Source organism: Oncorhynchus kisutch, linkage group LG15 (genome assembly GCF_002021735.2).
Source record: "Oncorhynchus kisutch isolate 150728-3 linkage group LG15, Okis_V2, whole genome shotgun sequence".
NCBI lineage: Eukaryota > Metazoa > Chordata > Actinopteri > Salmoniformes > Salmonidae > Oncorhynchus > Oncorhynchus kisutch.
This window is the reverse complement of record NC_034188.2, coordinates 74,755,907-74,770,014: the sequence shown is the minus strand read 5'-3', so window position 1 is coordinate 74,770,014 and position 14,108 is coordinate 74,755,907. Positions and strand designations below refer to the sequence as shown.

Here is a 14,108-nt window from a genome sequence, read left to right as displayed (position 1 = left end):
AAATGTAGTGGCAGGGTGAATGTTCCAGAGATAGTTATGTAAAATCTGTGGCACGGTAACTGACTGTTTTGACATCTTTGTGGAATGATTTCTCATCTTTTTGGTCTTGTTTAGTCTCCACCCAGAGGAATGTTAGTGTTCCATCTAGAATATCCTTCATTTTTAAGAACACACAAAGGCCTTTTCATTGTGCATGTGAGTGACCCCACGTTTGTCATGGTGTGTTTTGTTATACAGTGTTTGGTCTTCTCTGTTCAGTATCTGGTAAGTGTGTGGTTGAGTGACTACGTTTCTGGGGTGGTGGGGCAGTCTCCTCTTGTTTGGTGTGTAGTTTGAACGTTCATGTCTGGTGCCCTTGGAGTGTGAGGCTGCTCAGATGTTCCCTCTTCTTCCAGAGGGCTGGTAGGAACCACAGGGCAACCGGAGGCTGTTTCAGACTGGTACACCTTTTTTTCGTGTCTTCCTCCCCCTCTACTCTTCTGATGTGTTGTGTTTTTAATTTGGGTGAAGGAAGCCTTTTGCAGCCGCATTAGCCTGTCTGTTTGAGAGTTAAATTTTCAATATGTGAGGAAAAGGGCTTAAACATTTTTTTTTGTCTTTGCACAGCTGCTGTGTGTAACATGAGTTTGGGAAAGTGAGAATATGTCATGATAAAGTCAAGTAATGTTTTCCTCTTTGTCTCTCCTCTAGTTGCGAGTTTCCTCTGACAGTGGACTGAGTGTCTCTGTGAGCGTCTCTCAACCTGGGACGACTGCTCTTCTGGCCACAGCGTCCATGAGGTAACGGCGGGAAGCCCCATACTACCCTCGCTCCAACCCCCCCCCCCCTGCAGCGATGGGTCAGAAGATCTCAGGCAGCATCAAGTCAGTGGACGCACGGGGTGAGCCTTCATACCGGCCGGTCCGCCGTGAGCTGCGGGGTCCAGACTTCTGCCGGCCTCCTCGTTTGGACCTGCTTCTGGACATGCCCCCTGCGACCTCTGACCTGCAGCTCCACCACGCCTGGAACCCCGAAGACCGCTCGCTCAACGTCTTTGTCAAGGAGGATGACAAGCTGACCTTCCACCGCCACCCGGTGGCCCAGAGCACCGACTGCATCCGCGGCCAGGTGGGCTACACACGGGGGCTCCATGTCTGGCGGATCCACTGGCCGGTGAGACAACGAGGAACACACGCTGTTGTAGGGGTGGGCACGGCTGACGCTCTTCTACACTCTGTGGGTTACACGGCCCTGGTGGGTTCGGACTGTGAGTCGTGGGGCTGGGACTTGGGCCGGAACAGACTCTACCATGACAGTAAGAACAGGCCGGCCTCCAACTCGGCACCAACATACCCGTGTTTCCTGGAGGCAGACGAGTCGTTTGTTCTGCCAGATGCCCTGCTGGTGGTGCTGGACATGGACGAGGGCTCACTCAGCTTCATGGTGGACGGCCAGTACCTGGGCGTGGCCTTCAGAGGGTTAAAGGGCAAGAGGCTGTACCCCATCGTCAGCGCCGTGTGGGGACACTGTGAGGTCTCCATCCGCTACGTCAATGGACTGGATCGTAAGTTAATGTCCTTATGCCTTGACAGTGGGAAACCTCTCTCTCTCTGGCTGTTTTGCCTTCTGTTTGTTCTGTCTACATTATATTGTGGGGTTTGCTGTAGTCTGTGCTGTGGTTTTGTATACCTCAGTCAGCATAGCATACTCCGACAAGGCTATGTATTCTCTAATACTGTAGCTCAAAGCAACTATAATATCAGCAAGTCAATGCTGCGTTATGCCTTGAGGGCGCTCACTTTCCTTTCTCTCTGGCTCTAGTTTAGAAAACAATAAAGCACAATGTCAAAACCCAGTGACTCATGCACCCATACTCTCCCCATCTCTGAATATAAAACCAAGTTGGAGCGCTCGCTTTTCATTGTTTACTGTGTTGATGAGGGGAGGCAGGCGGGACGAGGGAGGCGTCTGTAGGAAATGTTGAACAGCACAATTATATTGTGTTTGGAGCTGGGGCTTATTTTAGAAGTGCTGAGGCAGCCTCTCGCCCAGGGGAGATTTCTGATGAATCGACATGCGCAGAGCACATGAATATGACCAGTGGGAGGGATGGAAAGATGGAGGGACAGAGCTGGAGGAAGAAAGAGAATGGGGGAAAGGGAGGGAGTGAGATGAAGTGGTTAAGGTTAATAATTATGAATTAAACTTAGTGCTTTTTATTACAATTTCATAGCACTTTAAGCAACAACAAAACAAAATGCAATTTTGTAAAACAGTATAGATGGACTGTCATGGCAGGCGGGGTAGTTAGTTAATGGCTTGCATAGTCGGTGCCAGGAGGAAGGCTAGAGTAGAGGCAGTTCAGAGATGAAATGGAGGGAGGTCACATCCAGGGGGTTTCAGATTGGTCCAGAGCCGTTCATCAGGGCGCCCTTGCTATCGCTGATGCAGCGCTTCTCAGTAGTACTCTCTGAAGTCAGACTCCATGGGTAGAACCCCTCCACTACTGATGTGTAGCACCCACCTGGGTGAAGCTACGACACTCAGGAAGGTGTCAGAGAAGCACACTGCACATCAGTCCAGAACAGTCCTCCCTGACGCTAACCACTGGAGACAACTACTGAAAAAGGTTGAAGGAGAAAGACATTTGGATTTAATCATCTGTGTGTCTGTCAGTCAGTCATGGGTTTTGGACATAATGGACTGGAGACGATGAGGCTGTGTGTTGACAGACAGTAAGTGACCGTTTCCTCACTAGGTTAGTCCCAGAGACTCTGTCTGAATAATACTGTAGTAGTGACAGCCTGAGCATGGAGATGCTGTATACCAGTGGTGGCTTACCTTCCTCCTGCAGACCTACTGGATACTGAGATTCTACCAATCAGCTGCTCATCAGGACCTAGATTAGCTGCATCAGCTGTGTTGGAGCAGGAGCTAGAGTTGGCCACTGGTCTCTGTCAATCTGTAGCCTCCAGTACACTAATCAGTGGCATGTCAGTACAGCGAGACTAGCTGATAGTGTTTTATACTTCAGACTGCCTGGGTTGACTGTATACAGTTCTGTGTGTAGTGACTGCCTCTGCTACTGTGGAGAGAAAGTGGGGGAGGGCCTGCTGGTGTGTGTTTCTCGGCTCTGATCTATAAAAAGATGCCTTTACCCATAGTAAGCTTACCCATAAGCTCTCTCCTCAGTCAACCCCCTCACCCCCCTTAGACGGTCAGACATTAACTACTAATTTTCATGGCCGCAAGCCAGGTGTTTGTGTGAGTTCACGGAAGGGAGCCAGGAGTGGAGTAATTCTGGAGGCAGTCCCAGTGTGGCGCAGAGCTCAATGTCTCGCCTTGCGAAGGAAGGTGTGTGTATTGTGCCCCATATCTCACAGACCAACACACTGGGCTGTTTGTGTGGAACGTGTGACATTAATGCATTATTCTATAGCCCATTAGAACACAAGCCCTATTCTTCATCAACTGGTTTACTTTCAAGAGGATAAAGGAGGGGTTTTAGTGTTGGTTTATTATAGGGCATGGGGTTGTCTCACTCTCCCCCCTTCTATTTCTCTCTACCCTTTTTCTCAATTTCCCTCACAATATCCCTCTTTCTCCAGCTCTCTCTCCCCTCTGCTGTGTTTTCCCAAACTAAATGAAGATGTTAAGGGAATGAAGTTTTATAATGTAAGAGAAGCTAATGGAAGCAGCTTCTGAAGCATAACTCTGTCCACCCCATGTCCTTGCTTTGTCACAACTCTGTAGCCTCATGCAGGAATCCTGTGTGTGTCATCTTCTCTCTACACTCTTCCATCACTTTCTCAAATTGTCCCTTAACACAGTTAATGCAATTCTCTGATCCTGTCTTTCTCAGCGAACACATAGTTTCTTCTCCACACGACTTTCACACTGATAGAAGCTTTATTGATTTCTTTAGTGTTTATTTTGCTCCATAAAGCCTATAAATAGAAAACAATAGGAGAGGGGGGGGGGGGGGGATCAGGCTGTCCTGCTAGCTATATTCTAATAGCACTGTTCTTCACATACCAAAATGGCACAACACTACAGCCATAGGGAGGCTACCAGCAGCCAAACTCATTCAGAGCTTAACAAGAGAATATCAAGAGGTGAGCACTTTGCAAAACCTCTGTTACAAATACACACCATTTCATGCTGGCTCTTTCTCACTCGCTCTCTCCCCCTGATCTCTTTCTACCTCACTCCCACTCTTTCGTTTACCCTCAAATCCCTGCTTCAATATGTACACTTCTGATCATGTAGGGGAGTTGCTGTAGAAACCGTTTAGCTGAATGGGGAGAGGAGACGTTACAGCAAGTGCTGGCTTGGGGAGGGAGATTTAGGCTGGGGATGGTGTGTTGGCTGGGACGGGATCATCTTGGTTGTGAATGGAGGCTCCTCTTGTTTGGAGCCATGAAACTCTGCTGTAAGTTTCCTGATAGTGTGGAGAATAGATTCACAGACCGTGAGTACGCTTACATGAACACTAATAATTCAATATTAAACTGATTTATGTCAGCAGGCCGAGTATGGTAATAGTCACAGACACCTTACTCTGCTTATCTGAATTGGTTTAATGTCAAAATCGAGGTAAGCATACAGCGATTTTAAACACACATTTTATTTTGCGATCTTTAGAATGATTAGGACACGTAAACCGCTTAATCAGCATTCCAGTGGTGTGTTTGATCTGCACATGTGCCAGCACCGGGTATTGCAAGCCTCCCTCTTATGCACGAGTGAAGTGAGTTTGGAAAAACAGAGTGTGCATCTTTAGAAATAGTTTTCAGATACAAACTTTATATGTCCGAACTCTGAATATAATAGCCTTCGCAAAAATAACATTGTCACTGTGGTAGAACGTTTATTTTCATTTGTGATTTACTGCTGTCAACAGGATTATTGGGGAAATAGTTATTCTTGCAAAGTATGTAAACGTTTTAAACAAACTACATTAATCTGACTATCCACAATAATGGTGTTGTGTGCATGTAACCGTACTCAATGTCTTGCAGAAGTATAGCAGGACCCAAGTGTATAGGGGCACTGCAGGGGTTAGTGGCTAAATGGACTGGATCATTTGCTTCTGTCTGGGGATCAGTGGCTAAACGGACTGGATCATTTGCTTCTGTCTGGGGATCAGTGGCTAAATGGACGGGATCATTTGCTTTTGTCTGGGGATCAGTGGCTAAACAGACTGGATCATTTGCTTCTGTCTGGGGATCAGTGGCTAAACAGACTGGATCATTTGCTTCTGTCTGGGGATCAGTGGCTAAATGGACGGGATCATTTGCTTCTGTCTGGGGATCAGTGGCTAAATGGACTGGATCATTTGCTTCTGTCTGGGGATCGGTGGCTAAATGGACTGGATCATTTGCTTCTGTCTGGGGATCGGTGGCTAAATGGACTGGATCATTTGCTTCTGTCTGGGGATCGGTGGCTAAATGGACTGGATCATTTGCTTCTGTCTGGGGATCGGTGGCTAAATGGACTGGATCATTTGCTTCTGTCTGGGGATCGGTGGCTAAATGGACTGGATCATTTGCTTCTGTCTGGGGATCGGTGGCTAAATGGACTGGATCATTTGCTTCTGTCTGGGGATCAGTGGCTGGGACATTTGGTTCTGTCTGGTAATAAAGCGCCAACGGACGACTGGTGTCCGTTAGTTCAGTGGGCAATTGGATTCAGCTGAAGTCAGCGATTCAATTTGGACGCTGACATTTCCAATTTGAGAGAGGCTGAGGCTTGCCCTTTCTCTTGCTCTCTCTCTTCCTCACTGCTGTTTCCATTCGTTATTTCTCACACTCTCCTTGTGATGTCCTTTCTCTCTCTCCCCCTGTGATGTGTTCGTTCTCTCTCTCCCCCTGTGATGATCTGTCTGTCCTGTCTGTCTGATGCGCGCTCTCACTCACTCTCCCTGTGATGTGCTCTTGGGGATTGGTCACTGTTGTACGTTCTTTCCCATGCTTACTTACTGGAAAAATCAATCACGCAGGATGAGCTGCTCATTTTATGCATTGACGTCACACACGTCTTGTCACAAGATGGTCATTTTATACATTTGTGTGACACACACTACTTGCCATAATAAGTCAGTCTTTTTATATATTTTACATCTGACACACACACGCTCCACACACACGCTCCCACTCCCACTCATGAGGTGGTCATTGGAACTGGTGCACAGTTTGAGATGTTATCCATCTCCACTGGCACAGTTCTCCATATTGATTAGATAAGCTCTGAGTCTGGAATCAACAAGTCCATACTGAATATCCTGACAGCAGGTCAATTGGCATCTCTCCTGGTTGCACGCAAAGACTGAGTTTGAGAGGAAATGAGAGATGGCAGGAGAGATTGATCCGAAACAAAGATGGGGAGAGCTCGAGAAGAAATTGGGACAGCAGGATCAAGATACGTGTGTGGACACCCCTTCAAATTAGCAGATTCGGGTAGTTCAGCCACATCTGTTGCTGACGGGTGTATAAAATCGAGCACACAGGCATGCAATCACCAAGGTCAAACATTGGCAGTAGAACGGCCTTACTGAAGAGCTCAGTGACTTTCAACGTGGCACCGTCATAGGATGCCACCTTTCCAACAAGTCAGTTCGTCAAATTTCTGGCCTGTTAGATCTGCCCTGATCAACTGTGCTGTTATTTTGAATCGTAAATGTCTGAGCAACAACAAGAACTGTTCGTCGGGAGCTTCGGGAAATGGGTTTCCATGGCTGAGCAGCTGCACACAAGCCTAAGATCACCAAGTGTCGGCTGGAGTGGTGTAAAGCTTGCCGCCATTGGACTCTGGAGCAGTGGAAACGCATTCTCTGGAGTGATGAATCATGCTTCACCATCTGGCAGTTTGATGGGTAAATCAGGGTTTGGCGGATGCCAGGGGATCGCTACGTACCCCAATGCGTAGTGCCAACTTTAAAGTTTGGAATAATCATCTGGGGCCGTTTTTCATGGTTTGGGCTAGGCCCCTTAGTTCCAGTGAAGGGAAATCTTAACGCTACAGCATACAATGACATTCTAGATGATTCGGTGCTTCCAACTTTGGTAACAGTTAGGGGAAGGCCCTTTCCTGTTTTAGCATGACAATGCCCCCGTGCACAAAGCGAGGTCCATATAGAAATGGTTTGTTGAAATCTGTGTGGAAGATCTTGACTGGCCTGCACAGAGCCCTGACCTCAACCCCATCGAACACATGTGCAATGAATTGGAACGCCGACTGAAAGCCAGGCCTAATCATCCAACATCAGTGCCCTAGCTCTGTTTCCACCTGAGTGCATGTCTACATACAGGCCTAGAGCATGCTCCCGATTGTCCCAGAACGAGAGCCCTGGACTATACCTGAATCAGACAGACAGACAGCATCATATCTGCTTTACTGACACAAACCTGTATCTCACCGTTATTAACCGAGCAGTGGGGGAGAGGGGGACTGAGTCAGGGGAGAGAAAGATAGATGGATGGACATAAACGGGATAGGAGGAGAGGGATGGAGATGAAGAAAGTGGCTTGCTTGATATTACTTTCTAGTCCCTTTAACTGAACCACTTCCTGCTAATTTGCTCCATTAATACTTAATATCACCCTGTCCTGTTTGCTTTTATCCCATGTTTTGAAGTGTAATATGGGTTTTTATGAACCCACATGGCATGCAGTTCAGCAAGCCAAGGCAGACAAGCTTCTGCATAGAATACTGACCAACATGTAGCTGTTATTCTCCCCTACCTCTCCCTTTTCTGTCTCTTTCTTTGTGAAGACTATTTCAAGCTAATCATGATACCTAAGAGATACGCACCATACAGGTTTCTCCAAACACACCCACACACCTACATTCACCGGAGCAGTGTGGAGTCTGATAGCTCAGCCAGACTGTTGATTGACAGCAGACATTAACAGACTCCTGCTCAGATTCCCGCTGTTTGATGGGACCACTTGTCGCTGGTGGCAACGCAGGGAGAGGGCGAACCAGCTGGACGATTGGACAGTTTCCAGGAAGCAGCAGCAGCATCATAATTATGATCCCTCCTATGCAATTCCCATAGCTCCACTGAATAACATGCTATGTTACTGTTCCTCTCAATTGACTCAACTATGGCTCTCCATGTTAATAGGCTTGCCTTGTTTGTGTGTGTGTTCCTGACACACGGCTACAGTGAGATGATCGTCTTCCTTTAGTAAGCCTAGGTAATGACACACCAGTGTGTGAACCATGTGTGTGCAGGTGGTGAGAGCTACCTTTCACTACTGAGTTCAGAGGTCACCTAATATATCCTGGCTCTCTAACAGGAATTGTAGATTTTACATCCTCCAGGTGGTGCCCAACTGTCTTACGCCCATATAACCATGGAGTCAGACAAACAGAAGAAACATGCAGACAGGAGATTACATCCATCCATCTCCCACAATCCCTCTGCGCAGCAAGTGAGGTGTAGGCTGTGACCTGTTTAGCCCGTTAGTAAGTCAGATAGGCAGGCCGGATCCTGGAAGTCGACATCTGGATGTGCGTGTGTATTTGTCTGTGTGTGTCTAAGGCCTATGTTTTACGGTAGTTTCTTGGAAGTTGAGTCAATCATCACTTTGCACGTTTCTTTTGGATCTTTGTTAGTTTTAAGAACATTCATTATATGGTGAAATACAGTGCCTTGCGAAAGTATTCGGCCCCCTTGAACTTTGCGACCTTTTGCCACATTTCAGGCTTCAAACATAAAGATATAAAACTGTATTTTTTTGTGAAGAATCAACAAGTGGGACACAATCATGAAGTGGAACGACATTTTTTGGATATTTCAAACTTTTTTAACAAATCAAAAACTGAAAAATTGGGCGTGCAAAATTATTCAGCCCCTTTACTTTCAGTGCAGCAAACTCTCTCCAGAAGTTCAGTGAGGATCTCTGAATGATCCAATATTGACCTAAATAACTAATGATGATAAATACAATCCACCTGTGTGTAATCAAGTCTCCGTATAAATGCACCTGCACTGTGATAGTCTCAGAGGTCCGTTAAAAGCGCAGAGAGCATCATGAAGAACAAGGAACACACCAGGCAGGTCCGAGATACTGTTGTGAAGAAGTTTAAAGCCGGATTTGGATACAAAAGGATTTCCCAAGCTTTAAACATCCCAAGGAGCACTGTGCAAGCGATAATATTGAAATGGAAGGAGTATCAGACCACTGCAAATCTACCAAGACCTGGCCGTCCCTCTAAACTTTCAGCTCATACAAGGAGAAGACTGATCAGAGATGCAGCCAAGAGGCCTATGATCACTCTGGATGAACTGCAGAGATCTACAGCTGAGGTGGGAGACTCTGTCCATAGGACAACAATCAGTCGTATATTGCACAAATCTGGCCTTTATGGAAGAGTGGCAAGAAGAAAGCCATTTCTTAAAGATATCCATAAAAAGTGTTGTTTAAAGTTTGCCACAAGCCACCTGGGAGACACACCAAACATGTGGAAGAAGGTGCTCTGGTCAGATGAAACCAAAATTGAACTTTTTGGCAACAATGCAAAATGTTATGTTTGGCGTAAAAGCAACACAGCTCATCACCCTGAACACATCATCCCCACTGTCAAACATGGTGGTGGCAGCATCATGGTTTGGGCCTGCTTTTCTTCAGCAGGGACAGGGAAGATGGTTAAAATTGATGGGAAGATGGATGGAGCCAAATACAGGACCATTCTGGAAGAAAACCTGATGGAGTCTGCAAAAGACCTGAGACTGGGACGGAGATTTGTCTTCCAACAAGACAATGATCCAAAACATAAAGCAAAATCTACAATGGAATGGTTCAAAAATAAACATATCCAGGTGTTAGAATGGCCAAGTCAAAGTCCAGACCTGAATCCAATCGAGAATCTGTGGAAAGAACTGAAAACTGCTGTTCACAAATGCTCTCCATACAACCTCACTGAGCTCGAGCTGTTTTGCAAGGAGGAATGGGAAAACATTTCAGTCTCTCGATGTGCAAAACTGATAGAGACATACCCCAAGCGACTTACAGCTGTAATCACAGCAAAAGGTGGCGCTACAAAGTATTAACTTAAGGGGGCTGAATAATTTTGCACGCCCAATTTTTCCGTTTTTGATTTGTTAAAAAAGTTTGAAATATCCAATAAATGTCGTTCCACTTCATGATTGTGTCCCACTTGTTGTTGATTCTTCACAAAAAAATACAGTTTTATATCTTTATGTTTGAAGCCTGAAATGTGGCAAAAGGTCACAAAGTTCAAGGGGGCCGAATACTTTCGCAAGGCACTGTAGATCATGTCAAAAGCCAGCCTGCTTTTGTATCACATCCTTCCTATGGAAACATCTTAGTGTATAATACAGGAGAGTCCAATGTCAGTGTGTTGTCTAGTGGTCACGTAGCTACAAGGGCACCAGTCCATTTAGAGGATTCCCTAGGGTCCCCCTTGACACCACCCACTCTGTCTATTCCAAGCCATGTGGCCAGTGACTCAGCAGATTGTGTATGTGTACTTTAGTGAGGGAGACTGTGTGTTGTGAGCTCCTGAGCATCACCTTCACACGGTGCTCAGGAGAGTGTCTGCTCTGTAAGTCCAGCACAAACAGATGGTCACGGCAGGTGGACCGGTCAAGTTGACGTCCGTGAAGGGCACTCTCATTATCAAAGTTTCTCTGTGTGGGAAGATCTCTGACACAAACAAATGCACTTAAAAGCCCTTCTGAGAATGATATCATATTGCTTAGTCTACACCAATATTAAATGCACTCATTGCCATTCCTTCTGAAATAGCATCTATTAAATCTGTGTGAACATTCCTTTTTTAATGTCCTCTTCTCTCCTGTCTGTCACAGCGGAGCCCCTCCCCCTGATGGACCTGTGCAGGCGAGTGGCCAGGCTGGCTCTGGGGCGGGACCGACTCAACCAGATAGACACCCTCCCTCTGCCAGAGACCCTCAAGAACTACCTCCAGTACCAGTGACCCCACACATTCACCAGGACAACGAACGACTGACTGCTTGACGGCAGCTACATTTCACTACAGTCAACCCCCAAAAATGTAACCCTGACCCATTGGACATCTACTCAGGATAATGATGATGGTCTAGAGGAAGCCTATGAAGGAGTTCAGAGTTTCTTTTTAGGATTTGTCAGTTTTTTTAAATGTGTTTTTATTTTATTTGCTCACTGCTGTGATGGTTGATGGAAGGAGGGGGGTGGGCTTGAGACTGGACTGTAGCAGAAGTGTTGGGCTATGATGCTGACTTCTCATTGGGTATATGGGTCTGTAGTGCTTCTAGAATATGTGCCTGGAGGAACAGGGCGTTTGGGGATGATGGATATAGACATCATACATAGTTACTGTACATCTATACAGATTCTCTGGAAGGCTCTCGGAACATCTAGATATTTATATTTAGACCCTATAGCAGGCTCCACTGAGACTCACCAGCCCCTAGCCACAGGGAGTTAGATATTTATATTTAGACCCTATAGCAGGCTCCACTGAGACTCACCAGCCCCTAGCCACAGGGAGTTAGAGGATGGAAAACACACAGGCAGGCAAACATCCTTGAATGCATGCATATGCAAACACTCGCTCGTGCTCAGAGGGGCTGTTTTCAGTGTGAGTGGCGTGAGGTTTTATGCATGTGTGGGTTGGTGCGTATCGGCCTTGCTCCGCAACAGGCAACCCGAGGCATCAGTCAGACCCACTCTGACCCCACTGAGTTTGGGGACACTGCAGCCCTGATATATTTTAGTGCCCTGCTGCACTACACCTCCCTCTCAACTGGCAGTCTCTTTATTTATCAGCGGATTTCATTGGATCCAGGCTTCCATTAGGTCTCTGTCTGGGTGAGTGACTGGGTCTGCGTCAAATGACACCCTATTCCCTACATAGTGCACTACGTTTGATCAGCCTGATCAGGAGTGCACTACGTCGGGATAGGGTGCCGTTGTGGACATACCCTGGGATGTTGTCAGTCAGTGTGTGTTAAAGCTGATTGAAGTTGATCAGAGGGCCAATCCGCTATTACTGTTTATGTGCCTGCGCAGAGAAAGCACACGACACCTGTCACAGGAGACTGTTTTAAAAAAATGTATATGCTGCTTTGTTTTTTCACTCCTCCTGTTCTTAACCCGATGGTGATATTCCTCTTTTAAATACGTTTTCTCTTTTTATGAATGAGGCTTTTGTTTATTTCTATTGTATTAAGATCTATTTGCCGAACAGGAAGTGACCCGGTTGAGAGAGACTGATCGAGGAATGTGCTGCAATGAGCATCTTTTTAAATGTGAATTAAAAAAAACAGAACCCAACATACTGGTGTTTTTTCCCCAATTGGACCTACTGTCACCTCAGCGTGTCACTGTCATCCAAATGAAGGGAAGTCTCAATGCTGCCCAGCACTTTCACACACTAAGCCTTTGAACCAAAACTATAGTATTGAATTTCTCTAACTGTGATTTAAAATCTGATGCTGTAGTTGGCTGCATGTATTTGATATTTAGTCTCAGTAATGTTTTGTGATCCTGATGTCCCATGGGGCAGGTAGGCTGAACAGAGCCTGTTGCGATCACCCTTCATGGTTTACAGCATAAATCTGTCTCTGATCATACTGTAGAAAAATCACACCAGGACAAGAGCGCCAAGCAACAGCAAAGTGGTCATGATGAGATGATTTAACGCAAGTGGTGAGTGTGGTTGTAGGGAAGGAAAAATGTCCCTAAATGGTTACAATCATCCTCCCTCTAGGAAGGCTTGGTAAGGATGGTCTTGCAGGGCCATAGTTACCGGGCCATAGTTACCTGCCCATTACCAGAAGGGCACATAACTGGTGTTCTACCACATGGATCTCAGGCGAAGGCTTTTGTGCTGAAATTAAGGTTGAGAAGCGAAGATTTGAAGGAAAGGATGATAACGGGTTTTGGGGCATGACGCCGGACACCACAATTCGTGAGGCTAAAACCAGGTATTGGAATATCGACTCCGTAATGAATTTACTCCCTCGTGGAAACGTAGGATCAAATCAGGATAAAAACTGAAGTTGTTTGACCTGTTTAAAAGGGGCTTATCCTTGATACACCCCATTTCTTGAGTGTGTTGTGGCAGCTGCACTGCTATGATTACAATTGAGCTCTAGTCTATCCAGTTGACTGGGGTATAATCTTACAACGGTGGCTATTGGCTCTCTCCTTTCCGTAATCTTCGCCCCACTACTCACCCTCGCCAAGCAGCTTTCCATCATCCATATTATTACTGTCTGCACTCCTCCTTTTTCTTGTCTGTTCTTTCCATCACTTTCATAATGAAAGGTGGAATCTCTCCCCTCACCTGTCTATTCTACTGCATTCACACTCCATGATGCCCATCAACATTCCTCCTCTCACTCTTCTCCCTCCTTTACCTCCCTCTCATCCTGTAGTGAGTGTCATATAGGGTGGAGGTGGGGGGGGGGAGAATGTAGCGGTTGAAGGGCTGTTGTCTTGCATGGAGGGAAGATGAAGAAATGTATACTCATTTAGTTATTTTCTTCTGCAGAGTGTGGTGTAAAAGTTCTCTCTCTAAGGCAGATCAAATGAATGAGTGCTTGACTTCTCAAAGCAAAACTTCTCTTTGACCTATTTTAATGATCTTTAAACAACGGGTAGACTCCCCATAGTCAGCCCTGTAGACAGGACACACACCACAGGAGGTTGGTGGCACCTTTAATTTAGGAGGACACGCTCATGGTATCAAACATGGTTTCCAGGTGTTTGATGCCATTCCATTTGTGCCATTATGGACCGTCCTCCACTGACACACAGAAATAGCCCTTTACTTACGGTAGGTAGTTGTCAATCACATTTTAAATAGCCGTGAATGTGGTCAGTGCAGGCATGGAATACAACTGGCAGAACCACTAACACGAGGTTAGCAGCACATGGCTGGATGGTATCTCGTCTTCCCAGAGCTGTGGTGTGGTCAACACACTGGCCTGTGAATGGACCTGGGGGCCATTGTCAACTAACCAAAGGGACTAGGCGGGGGGAAAAATCACACAGTCTACTGAAGTACTGTGTTAGTATGGACTGGGGAGAGAAGGATCATTGCCCTTTTCAACAACATAATACATTGTTGCTGTGACATCAATGACAACC

At 46.2% G+C, this 14,108-nt stretch overlaps 1 protein-coding gene across 2 annotated transcripts in view; it reads left to right on the top strand.

Moving 5' to 3' along the window:
• The window catches only part of LOC109881221 (SPRY domain-containing SOCS box protein 4-like), a 50,021-nt gene extending 37,734 nt beyond the window's left edge, over window positions 1-12,287 (top strand). For both annotated transcript variants that reach the window (XM_020473370.2, XM_020473371.2), the window contains exons 2-3: window positions 691-1,543; window positions 10,820-12,287. In XM_020473370.2, the coding sequence (XP_020328959.1) occupies window positions 835-1,543; window positions 10,820-10,947 (837 nt within the window). In that variant the 5' untranslated portion in view covers window positions 691-834 and the 3' untranslated portion in view covers window positions 10,948-12,287. The remainder of the gene's footprint in view (window positions 1-690; window positions 1,544-10,819) is intronic.
• The last annotated feature ends 1,821 nt before the right edge of the window (window positions 12,288-14,108 follow it).